The following is a 23,371-nucleotide window of genomic DNA, read 5'->3' on the forward strand; positions in this document are numbered from 1 at the left end:
TGCCCCCAGGATCAGGGTGCATCCAGCATGGCGGACAGCCCATCCCTGCCGTGCCACAGCAGGGCCCCCTGGCACTGCTCACCTTGCAGGAGGTGCCCAGGAGGCGCCCATCTCGCTTCCAGGTCAGGCTCTGCAGCTGGTCCCCGTGGGAATCCAGGACTGTGGGGATAAAGCACGGTCAGGGCCAGGATAAAGCAGGCTCCCTCCTGCAGACAGGGCAGGAGCCATCACTCTCCCACCCAGAATATTTCCCAGGACAAGTGATGTGGCCTTTCCAAAGGGCTAGTGGCAGCCAGGACACAGTGGGACACGGCTGTGTCTGTGCAGGGAGCGTTCCTGTGCTGCTGGCAGCTGGATACAAAGAGCAGAGCCCTGGGAAAGCCACAGGCCTATGCTGCCACCCATCTCCTCTCCCCCTCAGGGTGCCTGAGGCCTGGGCAAGGCTGCTCAGCGAGCACCCACATCCACCCATGCCCTGGGCATGCAGAGAGGGGGACCTGTCACCCAGGGGATCCCCAGCAGAGCTCCTGTGGACACCTTGGGCAGCACCAGAGTGTTTCACACCTCTGCATCAGAGTGCAGGGGCACAAGGGGCTGTGGGGCCCTGCCCAAAATGCCACCTGAGCTGCCTGTTTGGTGACACTGAGGTCAGCCCTTGAGCCCAGGCACTGGCACGGTGAGGACACATGGAGCAGACACACAGGAGGACACATGGAGAGACACACAGGAGGACACGTGTCATGGGCAGTCACAGCCCTGCCTACCTGTCAGGGGCTGCTGCTGGCCCAGGTCCCACACAGTGACTCTCTTCCCTGCACCACTGGCCAGGACAGCGTCTGCCGTGGGGTGGAACTGCAGAGTGTCCACCGGGGCACCCCCGGGCCCCAGGGTCAGCCCTGAGCCACCAGGAATGTCCTGGCCACCCTCGGGGAGGCGCCACACCTTCACCTGCAGCCCCAGGAGAGAGGGGGTCAGTGCCAGGGCAGGTGAGCAGGACCCTGCCCCACCTGGGCTTGCTGCTATCCCTGGCTCCGGTCCCTGAGCATTCCCAGGTGATCCCTCATTGCAGCTCGGTGGGATCAGGTCCCACATGGGAGAAGGCTGATCCTTGACCATGTGCTCTGTCCCCCTCCCTGGGGATGTCCCACTCTGCTCTCCCAAAGCTGGCACCCTCCACGCCCTGCTCCTCTCGCTCCCATCACTCCAGCTCTGCTGTGACTCCCAGAGACGCCCTGGGGGTCACGAGGTGTCCCCTTGGGGGCACCCCTGTCACTGAGCACTCACCGTCTCATCAGCAGAGCCTGTGGCCAGCAGGAGCTGATCAAAGGGGGAGAAGTCAAAGTCTGTGACCACATCTGCAAGGAGAAGGGCAGAAGTTTGTCCCCACCTTCCCTTGCAGACAGTGTGTCTGCCCCTCTGCTCTTCCCAGCCTGATTCCTCCCCTACACACTCAGCAGTGGGGGGCAGTTTCAGCCCCATCAAGGTGTTTTGGAGCAGCTTAGCTTTGCTGTGAGTGCCTGAGCCCCTCCACTCTGTCCCTCAGGGACTTGCACCCCTTTGGCAGGGGCAGGAACCCTGGAGGGGGGCATTCCCTTGTCTGATCCATGCACCAACACCCCCACAGGGCACAGGGAACAGCAGGGACAGCCCCAGGGTGTCTGTGCCACGTCCTGCTGGAGCCACGCTGGTGACAAGGCTCCTTTGTCACACCCGGGCTGGCATGCCAGCGGCAGGGATGCTCCGGGCCCGGCGGGAGGAGGGCTGGCACCAGCAGCAGCAGCCCCTCGGATGCATTTGGCACGCTCAGAAAAGTAGGTCACTGTGTACTTTTCTGCTTCCAGGAGACAGGCCCCGGAGGCATGAAGAGCAGGCAGCTCGCTCGGCTGCATCCACCCGGGAGGAGAGAAAATCCATTCCTGCCACGGAGGAGGCGTTGCTCCGGCACAGCCGCTTCAAAGGGCTCCTGCTGATCCCGTTAGGAAGCCGTGGGATGGCGCTGGCTCCCGGGCACCCCTATGGCGCTGAGCAGAAGAACTCACTGCCTGCTTTTGCAGCCCGAGGAAGCTCCTGGTGCCAGGGGCTGAGGTGGCACAGGCTGGGCACCCTGCGCAGCCCTGCCAGGGCTCACACGCAGGGAGGCAGTGCTGGAACCAGCCCCCATCTTGCTGCTCTGGTGTAATTCTGGGGAAATGGGTGCTCAGGGCCCCTCAGGCTGCCACTGCTGCTCCAACACCAGGAGAGGGACACCCTGAGGTGGGCACCACCCCTCCCTGTGCCTGGGCAGGGCAGAGCCCTGCTCCTCTGCCACAGTGATGCTGCCACTGCCTCTTCCCTGCCACACTCACTGCCCACATCAGAGCTCTGCTCCAGCCTCTTCCTCCTGCCACTGAAGGCAGTGATGCCCCAGTGATGCCAGCTCCAGCCTGGCACTGGGTGTACTGGGAATTTTAGGACATGCCATGAGTAATGTGGAAAGGTTGTGCTAGAAGGGTGAGAGGAAGAGCTCCATGTTCAGGCCTCACTGCAGCCTGAGAGATGAAGGAACATGCATTGATTCCAGCCTGGCAGAGCCCCTCCTGGTGTCACCCTGCCCTCAGGTGATGGTCCCTGGCAGGTCCCCATGTCCCTTGCCTGGCAGACAGCCCACCACAGCCTGCCAGGCTTGGACTCAGCCCCCGGGGCCAAACACATCCTGTGGAGGTGGGAAGGTGGCACCTGACACCCACCTGAGTGGCAGCAGAGCTGAGATATGGTCCTCTTGCCGCCATCCTCGCACTCCAGGGGCACAATGCCCAGCACACCTGCAGGAGAGGGCACAGGAGCAGGTCAGGAATCCCCCCAGCCCGGGACACACGAGGGGCACCCAGCTTTGCAATGCAAGCCCAGAGGTGTGGGACTGCCAGCACTTTGGGGATCTCAGGGAAAGCCTCTTCCACTCACCCTGGGGCTGGGGGGACTGCCTGACCCACCACCCAGCCCCACAGGGACCCCTGGGACAAACCCATCCCACTGCCCAAGCAGTGCTGGGACCCCTGTGCCTCACCGGCGGCCTCGGCGCTGAAGGCGATCCAGCGGCAGCTGGCCTTGACATGGCTGCCACAGGAGGGGACAGAGCCTGCTCGGATACCACTGATCCAGGCCTGGGAAACAGAGGGAAAAACCTTGTCAGGGGCTGTCTTGTTATGGCAGGGCTGCAGGACCATTGGCACAGCATGGCCAGAGCCCCCAGCCCCAGAGGAGCTGCCATGGTGATGGAGAACTGGACACTGTGGGATTATCCCGACCTCTGGGGTGTCCCGGGGCAACGTGGCTGCTCCTGCCACAAAGCACAGCCCCTCACTGGGGCTGGAGGGTGGGACACAGGAGCATCCCAGCTCCCAGACTGTGCCATCTCTGGGCTGCCCCACTGTGGGAAGTGCTCAGAGGTCTTTGCAATGAGCTGGTGCCAGAGAATCTGGATGGGACGAAAGCTCTTGGGCTGTGAAGCACCACCGGGGCAAGCTGTGGCTGACTGAGGCCAATAAACCCCTCCAGCAGCACACTTCCCACATGGACACACAGCCAAGGAGCTGCATTACAGCCCCAAAGCCAAACTCCCACTCTGCAGTGTTTCTCTGCACTCGTGGGGCCCTGGGACAGCCTCCATCAGCCAGCGCCACTGCAGGCGACACAGACACCCCACCTCAAGGGGCCACCAGGGCCACGAGCTCCTGGCACTCCCAGGGCCAAGTCCAACCCTTGGCAGTGGCAATGGCAGGTGTTTTATGGCTGGCACCAGGCCTGTGTGCCCACAGCAGCCCCTGCAGCTGCGGTGTGTGTCAGGAGCAGTGGGACACAAACTGAGCAGATACCTGGGTAGGGAAGGGAAACCCAGAGCCCCGGGGGGGTTCCTCTCCTTGCACAACTTCCGTTTGAGGCCTGACAGGGAGCACTGGTTCCTGCAGCACTTCCTCCCTTCACAGCTGGTGCAGACCTGTTAACCCTTCTCCTGCCAAAGGCAGGTTTCTGTCCCCACACCCAGCACGTGGGCAGGGGGCTGCACTGGGGATGGGGAACAGGCTGGGAGGATGAGCAGGACCCTGGAATAAGGTCCCCACTGTCTGCATCCCATCACCCTGCACTGGGCCCCCAGGGAGGGTGACACCAGCCACATCTGGCCCCCAGCAGCCAGGGGTGCCAGCAGGACCCCCGCAGTGAGGTTTCACACGTCCATCCTGACCCCACAGTTTCCCCAGCAGCCCTCAAGGCAGTGATCCTCCCTGCAGCGCGGCAGCACGGCCAGGAAAGCACATGAAACCATCCTGGCTACATCCCTGGAACAAACTGTCAGCTCTCAAGGGCCATCTGGCAGCAGAGCCCTGCAGATGCTGCCTGAAGAGCAACATCAGATGTGATCCCCGATGTTTACACTGCGCTTCCTGATCCAGCCAGGTCGGGTGTCTGCTTGTGCCTCCATAAACAGCTGCTCAGCTGGGCACACAGCAGAGCGTCCCGCTGTGACACCTGAGATGGGCTTGGTGACAAGACTTCCTTCTCCACCTGCTGCCCTATGGGGAGTGCGTGGCCTCACTTCCAAGGATATGTTTCATGCCTGAATGGGAAAAGGCTTTTGGAAAGGCCTTGCACAGCAACTCCTGCACACAGAGAGGGCACACTGCCCCTCAGAGCTCCCCCCCACAGAACCAGCACCAGGACAGCAGTGATGGGATGTCCCTGCCTGCAGGGTGCCATGTCCTGCACAGCCAGATCTCCCAGCACCCACACTCACCACTGTCAGTGACTCATCTGAACCCTGGGATTCACAGCCAAACATTCACCCCACTGAGATTTCAGTGACTTGAGCCACACTGAGGCACACCATGGGCATGGGGGCACCATGTCCCATCCCACAGCTGAAGCTCAGAGGATGTTTTGGGTGCTTGCTGGATCTGCAGAGGCGTGTGAGCACAGGCCATGGGTGCGTGCAAGGACAGCTTGGCTGGGAAGTTACAGAGAGGGAGTGTGTGCACACCCAAGGGCTGGGAGCAGCAGTAGCAGCCTCACTCATGGCCACGGTGCTGAGGAGGTGCTGGGTGCAGGGTACCCAGCTCGGGGAACCCCCAAGAGAGCTGTGCGTCCTGGTAATACCCATCATGCGACTCACCCAGCCCTGCCCCTGCATCTCTGCCCCTGCCCTGCCAAATCTGTAGGGACAGGGACCTGGGAGATTGCCCCGGCCCAGCTCTGTGGTTTGGGGGACAGCAGAGCAGGGCTACCCACTGCCAACACCGTGCCAGGATGGATCATGATGCTTGGCCTGACAGGCTGGTTATTCACAGAGCAGAGGCCAGAGCTGGGCACCACATGGCTCTGTGCTGCCCACGAGACTCCCAGAGCTGCCTGGCCCCGGCAGTGCCGAGCTCCAGAGCTCATGGCCAGGGTGATGGGGCTCAGTGGCACCCGTGGGGCCCAGCCCTTCCTCCGTGCCTGCGGAAGCGGGGTGGCACAGCGGGGTGGCAGGAGCGAGGCCCAGCGTTTCACACTCGGTGCGTGGTTCCCTGGCTGGCACGGACCAGGAGGGTGACATACCGAACGGCAGCGGGCAGCAAGAACCGGGGATGCACCGCGTGTGCCAGCCGTGCCCAGCGGCAGGAGGGGAGCAGCCACCACGGGACGGGTACCCCATGCCGGCCAGGGGGGCTGCACCGGCCCAGAGAGGGCTGGGGCTCCCCAGCAGCCCCACCTGCGGAGCGCCCCGGGGCCGGGATGCTCGGCGGAGCCCGCGATGGGCAGCAGCGGGTGCCAAGGAGGGGCCGCCCGGGCAGCGCACCCGCACCGCGGCGGGAGAGCCGGGCACGGCCCCGCCACACCGGGGATGCCGCGGGGCCCGGACCGCGCCCTGCCGGTGCCGCGGGGTGGGGCCGGCCCTGCCCTGTCCCCGTGCCCGTCCCTGTCCCTGCCCGCCCGCAGCCCCCGGCCCCGCCGCCCCCGCGATCCCCCGGTACCGGCGGGTCCCGCAGCGCTCACCTCCCTGCGGGGCAGCCGCGCCTCGGTGTGCCGGAACTTGGACGCCTTGAAGCGGTTCATGGTGCTCCGGCTGTACCGCTCCGAGCCGTGCCCAGCCCTGCCCGGCCCGGCCCGGCCCGGCCCCGCCGCTCCGCCCGCCCCGAGCCCCGCCCCGGGCCGAGCCCCGCCCCTGGCCCGGCCCCGCCGGACCCCTCACGTGTGTCCGTGTGTCCCGCTGTCACCGCGAGCGGGGCACAGACCCCCAGCCCCGGCTGCTCGGACCCCCGCCAGAGCCTCCAGCCCCGGCGCCGGAGCCAGCCCTGGGGTGACTGACCCGCGGTGCCGGGGATCCCGGCCCCTTCCCCCGAGGCCCGTGGTCACCCCGCGCTGTGCCCCCGGCTGGCACCCAGCTCTCCTCCCGCACAGGGGCAGCGGTTCCGTCGGGCTCTGGCCGGGGGGACGGAGCCAGCGGGAGGTTTGCAGTGCCGTGGGCTCGGCGCGATCTCCTCCTCCTCACCCGGCAGCGGCGGTGAACAGAGACCTTCGTGCGCTCACGGCTGCGGGGAGGGAGGAGGAGGAGGGAGCGCTGGATCTGAGCCCTCTGGGTCCGGTGGAGCCGGGGTATCACCCACGCCGCTGGAGGCCAGGCCTCCTGCCCCGCTTTCACCGGGGCTGGGACAGCGGCGTGTGCGCAGCGGGAGCGGCGCGGCCCCGTCCCCGCTCAGCCCGGCGGAGCCTCCCCCGCGCCGCGGGCCCGAGCCCGTGCTGAGGAGCGCTCGGAGGTGCCAGCCCCGGTGCCGAGGGCGGGAGAGAGACACGCTTGGCACGAATCGTCCTCCCCCTCTGCAGAGGAAAGCTGCTGTGCTGCCTGGCTGTGGGTGCCGTGCCAGGCTGCTGCGCCGCGGGGGCGTGGGCGTGTGGCACTGCACCCGCTGCGCTTTCAGAGCCTTTATTCCATCCTGGGAGATATGTCACCCGCTAGGGGAGAGGCAGAGCGGCCCAGAAGGGCTGAGCAGAGGGCAGGGCTCGCACCCCGCCGCACGAGGCTGTCACGGGGCAGTGCCCGCTGTCCCAGCCGCGTCCCCGCGCGCTCCCTGCCCGCCGCCCCCGGGCCCCGCCACCGCTCCGCTCCCCCCGCGCCTGCCGAGCGCCGCGCATGCGGAACCATCGCGCAGCCACGGCCGCGGCGCCGTGCGCATGCGCGGCCCGTCCCCGCCGAAGGGTGCGCAGGCGCAGCGCCGCGCGCGGGCCAAGATGGCGGCCGGGAGCGCGTCGCGCTGGGTCGGGGCGGCCGCAGGGCGCGGGGCGGGGAACGCGCGGCCGCCGCTGCTGCTGCTGCTCCGCGGGCTCCGCGCCCCGCCCGCCCGTGCCCCGCGCCGCCTCCTGCTGCTCCGTGCCGGGCTCTGCGCCGCCGGTGAGCGCGCCGGGGCCGGGCGGGCCGGGACGGGACGGTGGGGCGCGAGTCTTTTCCCCCGGCCGTGTCCCTTCCTCCAGCCGGCCCGGCCCGGCCCTCACGGCGCCTCCTCTCCCTCCTCTCCCACAGGGACGAAACACGCTGCCGCGGTCGCCTCCGCCGCCTTCCACAGCAGCGCGGCCCGCGCCAAGGAGGATTATTACCAGGTGCTGGGGGTGCCCCGCACCGCCACGCAGAAGGAGATCAAGAAGGCCTATTACCAGGTATGGCGGGGCCCCAGCGCTGCCCCTCCGCCGGGACAGGGAACAAATCCATCCCCGTGTTCGGAACCGCTGCACACAAGGGGAGGAGGCCGTGGGGAAGCTCAGCACGGCCTTGGGGATCGCTTCCAAAGCAGGGTCTGCCCGTGCTGTCATCGCTTGTCTCCTTCCAGAAGGATCTGGGATTGCTCAGAAGATCAGGAGCAGCTCCTGTAGTTCCTGATTTTAGGTTGATAAATGAAAATGAAGGGTTTTAGTTCCCGGGAATGCATCTAGTGAATGCTCTGCCTGATGTGTTTTTCCTGGCATGTGAGATATGCTTAAGTAAATAACTCCTGCCTGTCCCTAAGAGTTGGTTTTTGTTTTTTAGTTGGCAAAGAAATACCACCCTGACACAAACAAGGACGACCCCAAAGCGAAGGAGAAGTTCTCTCAGCTGGCAGAAGCCTACGAGGTAATAGCAGGATTTTGTTGTGATGAGAAGGAGGAAAGACTAGAGCATGGATGAGGGCAAACATTTCCTGTAAAACCATGGCTGGTTTTTGATGCACTTAAATCTGGGGCACTTCTGTCCCAAGAAATTCCTTGGTCCAAGTATCTGATTAAGCTGCTTTGGGCTTTTTCAGTTTTCTCTTTCCTTAGCAGTGACTGGCACGGATGTCACTTCCATGGAATTATTGTCAGTTTAAATAATCAAACAAAAAACCTGTCAGCAGGTTTTTGAGGTAGAGGGACTTTCACTGTGCTCCCCTAGCCCTGTTTTTTGATTCCACCTGATAGAACAACGATCAGCTGTTTAATATAAATTATTTCTGCTTTTTATAAATTAGCAAGGTCTTGTCATTTTTCGGGCAATAAGCCAAGAATCACCAGGGTAGCAGCAGCTTGTCCCTCACTCCCATGGTGCTGAGAGCTGGGTGAGACCTTGATGGAAGGTGTGAGCCCAGAGCCAGGGGTTCTCCCGGCTCCTGCAGTGCCCGTTCTTGCCCCCAGGTGCTGAGTGACGAGGTGAAGAGGAAGCAGTACGATGCCTACGGCACCGCGAGCTTCGAGGCCGGCGCGGCGGGGGCCGGGGCCGGCGCGGGGCGGCAGTACTGGAGCAGCGGCCCCTCCATCGACCCCGAGGAGCTCTTCAGGAAGATCTTTGGGGAGTTCTCAGGATCCCCTTTCGGCGATTTTCAGAGTGTTTTTGACCAGCCACAGGAGGTAGGAGGTGCCTTTATTTAGGAATGGGAAACTCAAAGCAGTGTCTCTCCTCAGCTTCTGTCACAGAGCGCTGTGGGAGCTGCAGCAAGGAGTTGTTTCTGGGGATGTCAGTGTGTGAGTGTCCCATGGCATGGGCAGAGTCTCGCAGATGTGCTCAGCTGTGCAGGAACACACCCCACACCTCCAGACAGGGTATTTTTTTCTGGGCTTGAGCTACTTCTCTGGTGTTTGCTGACACCACCCAGTACTGCCGAGCAGTTCCATTGCTGGAGAGGCATTGTTTCTGCTGCAGCTTGATTTACCTATGCCTGCTTTGATCTGTAATGCTAAAACCCACAAAATGCCTTGTAACTATAAACCAGGCCTTCCAGCAATATGTTTGGCTGCTTAATTGGCTTAATTTTGCAACTTAATTAGCTTCATGTTGCAGTGAGGCCCATAATAAAATCTGTCTTGTTCTTTGTGTTGCAGCTAAATGCTCCTTTAAGTGTTGATGGTTCATGTGTTGTCTTCAGGAATGTTTGGTGTTTGGTACTCCTGGTTTTACTAAAAATGACATTTTTCATATAAGGAAAATTTCCTTTTTTGATCAGTCATCTTTACTGAGAATTTCTGTTTTAAGCATTGTTTGGTATTTAGCCTGAACTGTTCTCAGTCCCCTTAAGACCTTGTCACACCTCAGTCATGGCTCTATATCCATGTTTCCTGGGCAGTATATCATGGATTTGACATTCACCCAAGCTGCAAAAGGTGTCAACAAGGAGATTGTGGTGAACATCCAGGACTCCTGTGTGCGTTGTGATGGCAAAGGACACGAACCGGGCACCAAAGCTCAGCGCTGTCACTACTGCAATGGCACAGGCATGGTAAGTGCTGAGCAGGACACCAGGTCTGTGCTTTCCCTCCTTGGGGAGAGTCACTTCATTTCATGGGGAAAAATTCTCACCACACTCATTAGCTTATCTCAGGCAAAGCTGAGTTAATGTCAGCTTGATGCTAATAGGCACTAGGAAGATTTTCTTTGTGTTAAAGTGCTGTGCCCAGCTGAAAGCATGAGCCTTCAGGCTGGATCCTCTGCTGCTGCACATCCCACAAACCATATGAATATAATGTAACTCTGAATGTAATGTATATGTATGCACTCTGAATGTAAAGTATATGAATGAATGAATATAATGTAGCTCTGAAATTCCTCGGGCAATAAATGGGTATCTTTTGACTTGGGGGGTGGAGGAAGGTGGTGAAAACCCAAGGGTAATCATAGAATAAGAAGATGCAGGTAATGATGGAGCTGCAGGCTTTGGGTTACCATGCATCTGATTCCTTGTGTGCTTCAGTGCTTCAGTCCAGGGCTTAGTCACCATAAGGTTTCCTTGGACGCTGGCAGTAATCCATGTAAATGGATTGTCCTTGGATTCATCAGAACACAGATGTTTGTAGCACTGTAAGGAGCTTTGTTCCTCCTTGTACATCAAAGCCTAGACTTTGAGGGTGGTGTGTTTCCCTTGCCCTCACCACCTGACACTTGTAATAGTGGTGCTGTTCAGTGGAAATCGGCATGAGTGAGTGGATTTCAGAGCCAGCTGTCTGCTCCAGCTCTTGCTGAAGGGTATCTGTGTCCTGACAGGGTGTGTGATCAGAGCTCAGAGGTGCTGTGTGAGAAGCCCCATCATTTCCCAGGGTGTGTTTGTTCCCTCCAGGAGACGATGAACACGGGCCCGTTCGTGATGCGCTCCACGTGCCGGCGCTGCAGCGGCCGCGGCTCCATCATCACCACGCCCTGCGTCGTGTGCCGGGGCACGGGGCAGACCAAGCAGAAGAAGACAGTGATGGTTCCTGTGCCAGCTGGTCAGTGTTGTACCTGTCTGCTGCCCTCTCTTAAAGAGCTGTAGTTCTTTACTGCCACTGCTAGGTGCAAATGGGGGAGCAGTGTAAGTCCTTTTCTAAAACAAAGCAGGTTGAGAGGTCGGCAATGGAACAGGATATATCTGTCTTCTGGCCATGGATATAAGTGTTTGCTCCGCCCTTCCTGAGCTTTGGTTCTTGCCTGGGTAATCCTAGGCAGGTTTTGAAGTTAATCTCCAAAAGTTTTGTTGCCATGGGTCTCTCATTTGTCCTTGACATTTGTCAAGGTCTTTCAGACCCTTTCAGACCCCCTTCTTTCAAGACCCTTGACATTTGCCATGGTTCTTTCATTTGTCCTCCCTCCTGGGGAGGGGGTGGGAATCCTGAAAGCCTTGGCTCGTCTCACAGAGGTGTGCTGATTGCCTTCCTCACCAGAGGGGAGAATTCAGTGGTGGGACTAAGACTTGCTTCTTTGAGACCACCCTGGGTGAGCAGCCTGTAATTTTCCTGCAGCTTGTGGAGGCTGCAGTGTTCCTTAATCCAATGCATTTCTGTAAAGAATTCTGTAGATATTGAAGTAACAAACGTGTTGGGGGCATAGGGATCACCTCAGAGGTATAAACATGTGCTGACCCCTCCTGCTTTGGGCTGTGGTGGCCAGCTCTTGGGATTGGCAAGAGGTGTAGGCATCCATGTCACCCGTGGGTTATAACCCAAGGTCACATTCCCTCCTGTTGTGATTGCAGGTGTTGAGGACGGGCAGACAGTTCGGATGCCTGTGGGGAAGAAAGAAATTTTCATTACGTTCAGGGTATGTATCTCAAGCTGGTTTATGATGTAAGTTGGTTGTTCCCTTCTCAACTGCCTGGGAAAGGCCTGCAGAATTGGCAGAGGAGGAAGAGCCAGTGATCCTTTAAAACAGCTGAGGTAACATGATCCCTGTGAACTTTCTGAGACAGCAGGAGATCTGCATTGTAGCAAGGAGGGTAACTTTGAATCTGTTCCTGAAGAATCGTTGCTTGTTCCAGGACCAGGCTCTTAGGGTAGTGTGAATCAAAATGCAGAGTAGGCTTTTGACTTGGAAATGTGAGGAAGCTGCCTGCTGGCAGGAGTGGCAGAGCTGAGGAGAGCTGTGGGAGGTGCTGCAGGAGGCTGTCTGGTGAAATGTCCTTCTGCAGATCCACCTTCAGGGCTGCTGTGCACCTGTGCTGTAGCTGGGTGTCTTTGTCTTCTCCTGCCACACACATCCCTGTTGAGGAGAAAGTTTTTTTCAGCACCTCTTTCATGGTGCAGGAGGGTTTAATTCTGTTCCAGCTTGTGAGGCCACTGGAAAGGTGCTTCATTTCCTTCTCACTTTTGGCTTTCCCCTGTTCAGAGTGCTGGACAAAGCAGTGTCTGTCTCTGCAGAACCACAGTGACATGGATAAACTAACAGCAGGATTAGGGGAGGCAGTTCCTGAGGCAGGAAGCAGGGATCCTTCCAATCCTTTAGCTAATTCTGCTATGCTGAGATCTGTGTTTTACTAGAACACCAAATATTAACTCACAGTTCTTAGCTGTGCAGTTTGGGGATGGTATATTTTTTCCTGAGACCCTTGGGAGCAGTTTAGCAGGAGAACACAGTGTGCTGACTGCTCTCTGGGACTTTGCTGCCCTGCAGGTTCAGAAGAGCTCTGTGTTCCGACGAAACGGAGCCGATATCCACTCGGATCTCCCGATCTCCATAGCTCAGGCCGTGCTGGGAGGCACTGCCCGGTGTCAAGGCTTGTATGAGACAATCAACATCACGGTGAGTGCCACTGTTCTGGGCATGGATCACTGGGGCACAGCAAAGGCTTCTCCTTAGCTGAAAAGATGGGCAAAATCTCCCAAGTCTGCCAGTATTCCATTTCAGACTCCTCCAGGATTGAGCCTTTGGGTAGTTTGTGACCTGCCTGGTCACAGCTTCTTTCCTGTTGCTGTGTAGGGCCAGGGAAAGAAAGGGATTGCTGGACAAACCCCAAACTACAGGGCTACAGGCTGTGTGAGATTCTTTACTGATTCCTTCAAAAGCTTTTCCATCCTTACTGGCTTAGCTTTGGGATGTGTCCTGCTGCATGAGCATATGAGAACTCTCCCATCCTACTTTAGAGCTTGTTGGAGAAGCAGATAATTTTTATAGCTGTGTAATTATTATCTAAATGTTTAATTAGAGTAATAAATGTGACACCTTTGTGTTTATAGATACCCCCTGGTATTCAGCCAGACCAGAGAATTCGAATGAGTGGGAAAGGCATTCCCAAGGTCAACAGCTATGGCTACGGAGACCACTACATCCACATAAAGATAAAAGTTCCTCAGTAAGTAGAGCTAAAACAAGTTCCTGTGAAATCTTAAGAACTTTTCGCAAAAAAGGTTGTTAAGAAGTTGTGAAAATTCCATGAGGTGAAATGCAGTGAGTCCTATGTCCCCTCTTCCACTGGGGATCATTCCTTAGAGATGGCTCATTTAAAGAGCACATGGATTCCTGGTGTATTCATATACAATGTGCTCCAGTTCCTGCCCCCCGTGGGTGCTGCTGGGGGAGGTTTGGGAGGCTGTGGGAGCCCAGGCTGTCCCTGAGCCCGTGTCCTGGTGCCACAGGAGGCTGACGGATCGCCAGCGAGCCTTAATGATGAGCTACGCCGAGGACGAGACCGACGTGGAGGGCACCGTGAACGGGGTCACCAACACAGCCTCAGGTGAGCAGGGACACTCCTGCCCTTCCCTGGGCAGCTGCTGTGGGAGTGCAGAGTGTTCCCTGAGTACTCCTGGGCAGCAGGGTGAGCCAGGGGCACTGTCAGGCCTGTGAAGCACAGCCTGGTTAACAGAAGCAGTTCTAATGTGATATTAACAGGCTGTAGCACTCAGCAGGGAGGCAACCTCTTCCCAGGAAGCTCTGTTCCAGTGCTTATTGGGCAAATGTGTGAACAGAGAGCAGGCACTGAGTACTCCAGGGTGCAGACAAGCTGTGCTGATGAATGCCTCCTGCTCCTTGCTTCCCCTGTGCCAGGACTTGCCTTGAGGCAGGAAAGCAAATGTGCTTCAGGCCAGTTTCCTGTGTGCTGGATCCCAATCCAGAGTGCTTCTGAGCACAGCAGGGCTGCTTCTCCTGGGATGCTGACAGGGGTTTCTGTTGGGGCTGAGCTCTGGGTGGGTGGGGAAACCTGGGCTGGGAGTGTCCATTGGTGGCAGTGTCAGCTCTGCTCAGTGGACAGCATAATGGAGGAGTGAAGGCAGCTGGGAGCTTTTTGGAGCTGCTCTCCAGCTCCAGATGGAAAATTGAGATTCAGCAATTGTGTCCTAAGTTTCAGGGATGAGGTGCTTGGAAGAGGCAGCAGCTAAAGGCACAACACATGGTAACATAGTAAGGAAGGAGCTTTGTCTCTCACTAATGGAAAGCAATTTTTTCTTTGCTTAATTGAAACAATGAACTTCTTAAAGCCGGTTGGATTTTGGTTTTGGTTTGAAACCAAACAGGGCATTTATGACTAGGCAAAGTGAGAGCCTTTTGGAGCTGCTGAATGATCCCAGGATCTGCCTTACTGTGAGGAGTATAGGCTTAAGTGCAGGATCTGCCAAATACTTCCCAGTGTTCTGTTTTATGGTAATTATACATACAGAAAATATGTCTTTCCTATATTACAGTCAGCCTTGGGGGAAGGGCAGAGAGCTCTGAGCACTGAATTTCCATTCCAGCTTTTTAAAGGCATTTGTGTGCCAAAGAGGAAAAATAACCTCTTCAAACTAATTTTTTAAAAGCAAACCTGCCAGTTTTTACCATGATGAAGCAGCAAGGTGAGTTAAAACAGCGCCAGTAGGTTGCAGTGTAGAGACAGGCTGTGGTGAGGGAGGCGTGTCCTGCCTCGGGATTTCATCCCATTGCATCAGTCCGAGCCCAGCACTCAGCCCGGGGAGGCTGGGGAGCACCAGACTCCGAGTTCTCTGTGCACAAAGAGAGCTCAAGGGGGCGTTTGGGATCTTGTTGTTGATGGTTTTACTGTAGAAAAAAGCAGATTAGCAAACAGGTCTCCTTTTGTTCTCATTTATAGCCACTTCTGAGGGACAAACAAATTCTCAGGACCTGTCCATACAGGACAATTTTAATTCCTTATCTGGACAGTCAGTCTGAAATACTTGCAGCCTTTTTCATCTACACGAGTTAATTTTCTGCTTGATACTGTCTGAGCATTGCTTGCAGTGACACAAATCAGGCTCCTGGTGTGGTTTTGCAGTGCTTTGCAAGGACACAACCTTGAAACAGGCAGAACCTGTTTCAGGGACCACCAGCATAGATCTTTTAACCCTGTGAAGTCCTGGCTGGCTGTGATCAAGTTCACCACTTGTTTTTAGTGGCAGACTCTCAGTTCCAAGTACTTGTTTCCAAAGTCTGTGGGATCCCTGACTGAATTGTGCAGCACAAGAATTCCCTTGCCAGCTGGAGGGCTGGGGAGAGGGGAAGGGAACAGCTCAGCACCTGTTTAAAAGTTGTGTTGTTGGGATCCACGCTCTCCAGTGCTTCCACTGCAAGGGGTCCAGTCCTGTGGCTCGCTGCCAGGTGCAGCCCTGGACACGAGGGAGCAGCACAACCAGCTGCTTTCTCCTGGCCATTCCCTGTCCAAAAGAGCCCTCTGGTCCTGGTGGGAGATGTCTCTGACTGCAGCCCTTTGCTGTTTGTGTCCAGGTGGCAGGGCCACGGCTAGCGCTGACGCAGGCGGGGATAGGCCTGAGGCTCAGGAGAACAAGGAGGGATTCCTTTCCAAACTTAAGAAAATGTTTACCTCCTGACACCCCATCCGAGGTAGGAGGTCTCTTGTGTCTCACTGTTGTCTTTCCCCCACACTGAGCACTTCTTGGGAGGTGGAAGCACAATAGCACAGCGTTGCTTCTCACTTAGCCTCAGGCCTTCCAGCCCTAGCTGTCCCCTGGGACCTGGAGCAACAAGCCAGGGATTAAAGTGCATTGTTGCTGCAGCAAAGAGCAGCACAGATGCTGGGTGCACCCTTGGGGAGGTGGCTGGCCTCCCCTGCAGCTCTGTGGCTGAAGCTGTGCCCAGTTCCAAGCACTGAGCGTGTTGCCATGAGCTGGTCCCACTGGGACCGGGTTCTGCCACACAAATCTGGGCTGCAGAGCTGGTGCTGGCACACTCGGGCTGGATTCACCCCTGCCATGGGCTTACAGCACCAGGGAGGAGCCAGCCTTTGTCACAGAGCACAGCAAAGCCCACCATGCATCACGGCAGTGCAACTCAGGTGCTTCAGCTGGTGCTGACCTGTTATGAGGGAGCACCAAGACTTGGAATCATCTACAGCAGACCCAGAGTCTGGGATTCCAGGGGCTCAGCTTTGCATCTTTGCAGGCTTCAAACTGGCTGTGCTGTAGGGGTGACAGTGTGACAGCAGGTCACGAGGGGAGGTGCTCCCAGAGTGGGCTGTGTGCTGATACAGCCAGGAAATTGTGACCTTCCTCTCACTCCAACTGCAGGAAAACGTTCTACTGGGCACTAGGAGCCAGCAGCAGCAGGTCATCCGTGCAGTTGGGGGTGAATCTTTCTGGCAGCCAGGCTCTGGAGAACACAGGATGTCAGTCAGCAGCACAGCAAGAATCCCAGCTGGAGAGGCCATGGACCACTGAGGCACCAACACAAACCCCACCCACTGTCCTAATAAATGGCAGCGAAGGAAAAAACCAGCTTAGCAGAAGTGTGGCTCTCTGGAGGCTGCTCCACAACCCTACTGCTGCTGGAAGCTTATTTGGTAAAAGCTAAAGTTGAAGTATTCTTTAGAATCCAAACCAGAGGAAATGTGAAATAAATAGTCCAGCACAGAGCAGCAGTTTGCTGTATGGAGGCCAGGCCCACCAGCTGCTCACTCAGGTGCCCTTTGGAATGCCAGGTGTGCTTGGTGAACTCTCCAGGAGACTTGGTGGATCAGGAAGGTCTAACCTTGTCTTCACGACAGCCCTGCTGCCCTGCACAGCTCCAAGTGGAATCTCCCTGTGGCTGGGTGTTGTCTGAGCCCAGCTGGCCTGGCTCCCTCACAGCCCTGGGCTTTCTCTATCCTGCTGATTGCCTGCACAGAGCAGTGATGGAATCTGCACTTTGCCTCAAGTTTATCCCCCAAATAACTAAAGTTACCACACAACTGCTGTTGCTTCTGGACGGGTACAAGTCAATCACTGAGCCCTTTGCCAGCTGGGGACAAAAATCTTTTATTACTTTAGTGCAACACCCGTAGCGTAAAGGATTGGTCAAAGCATCGTTGTTTTACCTGTGTGAGAGTGCAAGTGAGGTGAATCACTCCTTCCAGATGGAGCTGAGCTCTTGCAGTGAGTATTCCATGGTTACTGTAGCCTGCTGTGTTTGTGATACTGTGCAGGTACCATCAGCCCACATACTAATCAGTTCAACACCAGTTCAACAGGGACATGCTGTAGTCTTGCCCTTCTTAATTTGCTGAAATAAAGCACGCGTTGCCTCCTGATTAAACTTCTGTAAAGTGATTCTGTACCCATGTAAATAAGATGGACTTCATAAAGATATTTAACATGTGCTGTGCCTTGCTGCCTTGTCTACTCTTCCATCTGCTCTGTCATCCCCTTTCCCTCCCCTCAACAGGAACAAAGGTCTCTGGGACAAGGAGGGGACAGGGCTGGATGGCTCAAGCATTGCTAGGGGCTGGGATTGACTTTAAACACAAAGCTGCCCTATCTCAGCAGTACTTTAGGCACATGAGGGGGAAAGGGCTCTTCCACTGAACCTTGGACAGTCTAGAAAAAGCTGAGTTTTATCTCAGCTCCTTGGGACAGTGATTGAAATTAGCTCCAGAAGCCCAAGGACCAGAGCCAGGGCTGTATGATGAGGAATCAGCCTCAGCTGTTGTGTTACACTCACAGAAAGTCACTGCAGTCCCAGCTTGCTGGGGTGACACTGAGCCTCCATCTCTGCAGTGGCTCACCTGCAGGGCCCACACCAGATCCATGGAGAAATCCCTGTCTTCTGTTTGCTTAGGAGCCTGCAGCAGCCCTGGCCATGGACACCTGCCCCAAAGGCACTGCCTTTGGGCTACACACCTTCAGCCTACCATGTGGGGCCATATGCTCAGAGCTGCCTGGGAAAGGAGGTGATCCTGGGAAAACAAGCCCCCGCCACCCTAAAACACCCACAGTGCCTAAAGCAACACCTCCCTGAGCACAGAGTGCAAAGGCAGTGCTTCTGCCACCCCTCTGCCTGTGCTGTCCAGCCCTTCCTCTTGTTCTGGCTGCCTCAATAGTCCCAACCACGCTGCAGGAGCACACACATGGACCAGAAATAGGCTGAGCTCTCCCCAGCCAGGGCAGATCAGCCTCTCCCTGAGGCACTGCTGGGAAGGCAGCACGGCTCAGGGCACCTCACCTCAGCCAGGTCCCCCTACTGCTGCAGAAAGCAGGGAGGCAGAGGAGGGAGGGGAGGCTCAGAAGGCATTCTTGTTGTCCCCCACCCACTGCTGGAAGGTGCGGGCCTTGGGGTTCAGCTTCATGGTCAGGGCCACGTTGCGGTCTGGCTTCAGGGCGTAGAAACGGAACATGGCAGCCAACTCCTTGGCCCCAGGGAAGTCCTGCTTCTCGTACTCCTCAGGGGAGATCTGCCAACAGAAATGGGGAAAAAATTGTTTCAGAGGCTGCTGGGCTTCCCCCTCAGCCTCTGAGGGGATGTGATGAGGGCTCTGTTACAGCAGCCTGTCACAGCATTGCTCCTGGTGCAGAGGGCTCTGCAAAGCACTTTGGGGTTGGGCAAAGGAACAGCCCAGCCAGCCTAGGGCCACCCCCAGCTCTGGCACAGCTGGCAGGGGCTGGAGCAGCTCTGAGGGAGCCCTTCCTCACACCAGAGCTATGGCTGAGGGGTTCTAGAAACTGGGTGGTTCTGGAGGCAACTCAGGTTGGCACCTGGCACCCCAAAACATCCCTGCCTGAATCAAAGGGTTTGGTTCACTGCACTTGTGGGAGGGCAGAACCTGCAGAGAGCATTGGAGGGGCTTTGTTTCAAATGAAATGCCCTTTACCATACCCCTCATCCATTGTGCTGGCTGCCTGAGGCACAACTGAACTGCAAAGAAAGATTAAAAAGAAGTCACAAAGGGGCACGGAGTGGTCAGGGTGTTGTTAGCAGTGACACGGCACAGAGGCCAGGTCTGTGGTAATGGTGACACAGCAAGGCCCCGGGGGAAGCCCTGCTGAAGGGAAGGGCAGCCAGCAGAAACCTGTTGTGTAAGTGCCCACCCCTGGCTCTGCTGGAGACCTCCCAGCTCAGTGAGCCCTCAGAGCCAGGCCCAGACCTGCCCAGGCACAACTGTGTGCTCCGCAGGCACGAGCTCAGTGACAATACCAACAGGGCAGTGTTGCTGCTGGGCTGTACCAAAAGGAGCTGTGAGTCCCTCAGGAACATCACCTACACCAAGGGACACTTCCTACCTTGCTGGCTGTCACAGTCTTGCCCGTCTGCTGGGAGAGGATGGCAGCGTACTCTGCCTCGGTGAGCTTGCCCGTGCTCAGTCCTACCACCTGGCCAATGTACTCCCCTGGGGACTTCAGCAGGGAAAGTACAACGGGCCCAAGGTCCTCCACAGCCATCCCATCCATGGGGGTGTCCCCCATGGGCAGCTCTGTATGGAGAGATTGATCCCAGCTGCAGTGCAGCCCAGCTCTGAGCAGGTACAGCAGTTTTCAGTCTCTGGACATGAGGCGAGGGAGGGATGAGAGCATGGCAAGGCAGGAGAGCAGGGCTGAGCTAAGAGACCTTGACAGCAGAGCAGCACCGTGAGTCACCTGCAGCCCCACAACCTCCACCATCCCAAAAGCAGGCACTTGTGGTGTGTGTCCAGAGCTGCTCTGGCATCTGCAGAACAGCCCTCAGCACCACAAAGAGGCCCAGCATCCTGGGGATTTCATGCAGGCCACCAAAGAGGTCTGAAGACCATATAATGCAGCTTGCTGTGGTCAAGCTGGGAGAGGCCTCTTCACCTGACCAGCCCAGAGCCCTGGCAGTCTCTCCCTGGCACAGTGCGACAGTCACAGCACAGTGACCCACAGAGCAGAGCTCCTCCTTACCCAGGACAAGGGCGTCTCCCTGCGGGGCCTTCTGCAGCTTGAAGATGGAGAGGAAGTTCTCAAAGTAGAAGGGCAGGCGGATGATGGTGGTGGGAACCCCGATTTTCTGGAAGTGCTCCTCCACCACGCCTTTGCCATCGAAGTGCAGCACCTCCAGCCGGCCCCCTGTCAGCTGCTGCACGTTCTCCAGGCCGCTGAACACCACGTGCTGCAGGCCCTGGCGCTTGGACAGCTCAGCCAGACGCCGTCCCTGGGCCGAGGGGGAACGAGCCATGAAGAGGGGAGTGGGACACCCCCATCATCCCCACACCCCCCCTTCCCTCTGGGGAGGATCCAACTGCCACCAGCCCTCAGCTGGGAGCACAGTGAGTTGTCCAGGTGGAGCTGAATTCTCTCCTTACCCCATCCTACTTCAGAAAGACCACACACCCTCCAGCTTTGGAGCTTGCTGCTGCACCAAACATGCAAGCACCAGCATAAAGAATCTGCCTGGCCAACATACCTGCCCTAAACTATCTTATCTTTTGTTTGTTGCCATCCAGGCATGGCAACTCTGCCACCCTGCAGTATCTGTAGTGGTGTGAGCACCACCCTTGGGATCTCTGATACTGCAGGGTTTTGGCCCCAAAGCTGCAAGCACAGAAAGCTACAGGTCTGCAGGCAGTGACTGTCCCAGCTCTGCCCCTGAAGGCTCTGAGGAGCCAAGTGTTCCCACTCCTGCTACTCCAGCTCCTGGGAAGTGCTCTCCATAACAAATTTATCAACTCCTGAAGGCACCAGACCCTGGAGCCATGCAACTGTGAGGGAACAGAGAACAAGTCCTGGCTTTGCAAGAACTGGGACCTGGTGTTTGTGAGGCCTTGGGGTCTTCTGTACTGGCTACTCAAACCATCAGGGCCGCCACGGATGCTCCAAGAGCTGTCCCCACTTTGTCCCCACTGCCAGATCGTTCTGCACATGGTCCCGGTTAATGTCAGGACAGGTACCTGCTCGATTTCCTTCTCCTTGCTGCAGTGCTCCCAGAAGTTGGTGACAATAAAGGCTCCGTAGGCACCGGCCAAGGCCCGCTCCAGCGATGCCTCATCGTCCTGATCTGCCTTCACCAGCTCGGCTCCCCTGCGCCTCAGCTCCTGCGCCTGCTTCTTCCTGGGGCTCCGGGTCACGGCGCGCACCTTGAAGCTCCCATCGTCCAGCAGCGCCCGGGCCACGCTGCCGCCCTGGGCCCCTGCGGGAGCAGCCGGTCAGGGCGGGCCCCGGGATGCGCTGGGGCCGCGGCACGGAGCGGCCCGACCGCCGCAAGCACCGAGCGCCGCTCGCTGCCCGCCCCGCTCCCCTCCTCACCCCCCGGCCCCTCGGGCATCACCGAGGCCTCCGGCCCCCGGGCACAGCCAGGGCCTCTCCCCGGGCACTCACCGGTGGCCCCGAACACCACGATCAGCTTCTTCCCGGCCATGCAGCAGCGCGGGCCGTGCCGGGGCTCTGGCAGGGCGAGAAGCAGCGAGGTCGCACCGGTCCCGGGAGGGAGGAGGGCAGGGAGCGGGGCGGCTGCGGGGCCATCGCGGGTCCCGGGGCACCGGGCGCGTCTTCCCTCACACGGCTCCTCACCTCGGCTCTAATCGGCTCCAGTCGGCTATGCCCAGCTCGGTTCGGGTCCAATCGGCTCCGCCCGGCTCCGTTCGGCTGAGCGGGAGCTGCGCGCGTTTATCTGTTCGCCTTCACCCGGTTGTGTTCGGCCACGCCCGTCCGGGCGGGGCTCAGATGTCCATCACAGGCAGACCCCGCCCATCAGCGCCAGGACACGCCCACCGCCCGCATGAGGCTCCGCCCCCATTTTTATCCCAAATCCCATCCCATCCCCAATCCCATCCCCAATCATATCCCACCCCCAATCATATCCCACCCCCAATCCCATCCCATCCCTTGGCCCAGCCGCCTGCTCCTCGCTCAGGAAACCCGCTTAAAACCCAAAAGCCACCACGTCACCCTCTGGGAGGTGGCCGGGGGTTGTGTCCCTTCCTCCCCGGGGACCCCCCGAGCATCCCAGACTAGTGAGGTTTCCTTGGTGAGGAGGCCGGGCTGTTCCCCAGGCTGGTCCTGCTGCTCCCTCTGGGGCTGGGACCGTTCGTGATCCCCAGGTTGGCTGTCCCCAGGCAGGTGGCTGTGTGCAGGTGTGAGCCGAGGAGCTGTCCCCGAGCACCCTCTGCCAAACAACCGCTCGAGTTAACAAACAGAGTCACCCTGGACCTTTCTTCTCCTCTCCTGCCAGCTCCGGAGGCGCTGTGGGCAAACCCACTCTGCCAGGAACTCCGTAGGTTTGGTTTAGTAAATAAACACATTGAGAGATTTGGGGTTGAATCTGGTAAATGACCCAGAAAATGCTTGAAGCATGCGTAACACACAGTGGCAAAGAAATATTTCAGATGTGTAATTCAGATCAATGATGAATTGTGAAAGCAGGAGGAGGTACAGCCCTGACTGGGGTTTCTGCACAGTCATTTTGGATGTGAGGGATTTCAGCTACAGATTGGCTGCTGGGAATTACCAGGTGCCAGCTCCTCTTGAAACCCTCCTCCACATGGGGAAATTACCAACAGACCAGAGAAAAGGTTTTAACCCCTTACTGGGCACAGCCTGGGGCAGGCAGAGAGCGAGGCTGGGGGAGACACGGCCCGGAGTGATGGCTGGAGGTCCCAAATCCTGCTTGTCCCACACCTCTCCTCCTGCTTCCAAACTCTCCCCCAATTCCTGCTTGTCCCACCTCTCTTCCCAAATCCTGCTTGTCCCACCTCTCCTCCCCGAGCACAGCTCCGTGGCCACGAGCCCAGCCTGACCCCACCAGCTCCATCAGCCACCACTGGCCTGAATGCCAGGGAAATTTTTATAGGATTTACAAGTGGAGGGTTTTGTTGAACCATAAGAGAGAATCATGACCGAGCCCACCTGCGTGTGTGGAGCTGGGGAGGGGAGATCCCGCCGGTGCCGCTGCTCTGGTAGCTCTGGCTCCTGGCTGGGATGGGATCCAGCTCTTCAGAGACAAACCCCAACTCTAAGAAGCATTTTGCAAGGGCAGGAGAACGGCTTTGGAGGAAAGGGAGGCTATTCCTACCCTTTTATCCTACTCTTTCCAAACACAACTTTCATTTACTCCTGGAATTATTTCCAGAGCTGCTGCCAGTCCAGCCTGTCCCATGGGATATTCCCAGCGCTCCTGGCCAGGGCTGGGGGTGTGCAGCAAAACCCTCGGCTCTCCCAGGCCGGGGTGAGCTCACGGATGTGCTCCGAGTGAATTCGCAGCACTCTGGGTGCTGTTGGGGGCGGGTTTGTGGCTTTTGGGAGAAAGAGTCGGCGCTGGGGGAAGTGTCCCTGCCCGGAGCATCCCCGCGGGCAGCCCCGGCTGGCGCCGCGGGGCTCAGGCGGGTTTTTGGCGGATCCCTCAGGCCGATTTGCATAGCCAGCAGCCCCACGCTGACAGGAAGGAAGATCTGCGAGACCCAGGGCAGGAAGGGGCGCGGAGAGAACGGAAAGAGACGGAAACCACCGGGCTGGAAGCCGCGGGGGG

At 57.9% G+C, this 23,371-nt stretch overlaps 3 protein-coding genes across 5 annotated transcripts in view; 1 reads left to right on the top strand and 2 right to left on the bottom strand.

Annotated features, from left to right (window-relative positions):
- Positions 1-6,125, bottom strand: part of LOC115909228 (coronin-7-like) — a 34,638-nt gene extending 28,513 nt beyond the window's left edge. Inside the window, exons 1-6 of the mRNA XM_030958389.1 lie at positions 6,007-6,125; positions 3,044-3,140; positions 2,727-2,801; positions 1,285-1,355; positions 765-948; positions 83-159 (exon numbers count right to left, since the gene is read on the bottom strand). Coding sequence (XP_030814249.1) covers positions 83-159; positions 765-948; positions 1,285-1,355; positions 2,727-2,801; positions 3,044-3,140; positions 6,007-6,066 — 564 coding nt within the window. The 5' untranslated portion in view covers positions 6,067-6,125. The remainder of the gene's footprint in view (positions 1-82; positions 160-764; positions 949-1,284; positions 1,356-2,726; positions 2,802-3,043; positions 3,141-6,006) is intronic.
- A 1,057-nt stretch (positions 6,126-7,182) lies between these two features.
- DNAJA3 (DnaJ heat shock protein family (Hsp40) member A3) lies at positions 7,183-17,278 on the top strand. Its single transcript, XM_030958417.1, has 12 exons — positions 7,183-7,399; positions 7,529-7,662; positions 8,030-8,113; positions 8,653-8,865; positions 9,579-9,731; positions 10,566-10,713; positions 11,457-11,521; positions 12,371-12,499; positions 12,934-13,049; positions 13,333-13,430; positions 15,413-15,529; positions 16,213-17,278. Exons 1-11 carry the CDS (start codon positions 7,183-7,185, stop codon positions 15,514-15,516), a joined length of 1,461 nt encoding a protein of 486 aa, XP_030814277.1. The 3' UTR covers positions 15,517-15,529; positions 16,213-17,278.
- NMRAL1 (NmrA like redox sensor 1) lies at positions 16,923-21,531 on the bottom strand. 3 transcript variants are annotated; one of them, XM_030958458.1, is made up of 6 exons: positions 21,418-21,531; positions 21,226-21,291; positions 20,799-21,037; positions 19,813-20,062; positions 19,177-19,367; positions 16,923-18,350 (listed from the first exon to the last, which is right to left on the bottom strand). In XM_030958458.1, the coding sequence occupies exons 2-6, from the start codon at positions 21,263-21,265 to the stop codon at positions 18,180-18,182; spliced, it is 891 nt and encodes a 296-aa protein (XP_030814318.1). In that variant the 5' UTR covers positions 21,266-21,291; positions 21,418-21,531; the 3' UTR covers positions 16,923-18,179. The 3 variants fall into 3 exon arrangements, with proteins under 3 accessions (XP_030814318.1, XP_030814317.1, XP_030814319.1); XM_030958457.1 differs by having other exon boundaries at positions 21,226-21,530; XM_030958459.1 differs by lacking the exon at positions 19,177-19,367 and having other exon boundaries at positions 18,216-18,350; positions 21,226-21,530.
- Between the last annotated feature and the right edge of the window lie 1,840 nt (positions 21,532-23,371).

This window comes from Camarhynchus parvulus, chromosome 14 (assembly GCF_901933205.1).
Source record: "Camarhynchus parvulus chromosome 14, STF_HiC, whole genome shotgun sequence".
Taxonomy (NCBI): domain Eukaryota; kingdom Metazoa; phylum Chordata; class Aves; order Passeriformes; family Thraupidae; genus Camarhynchus; species Camarhynchus parvulus.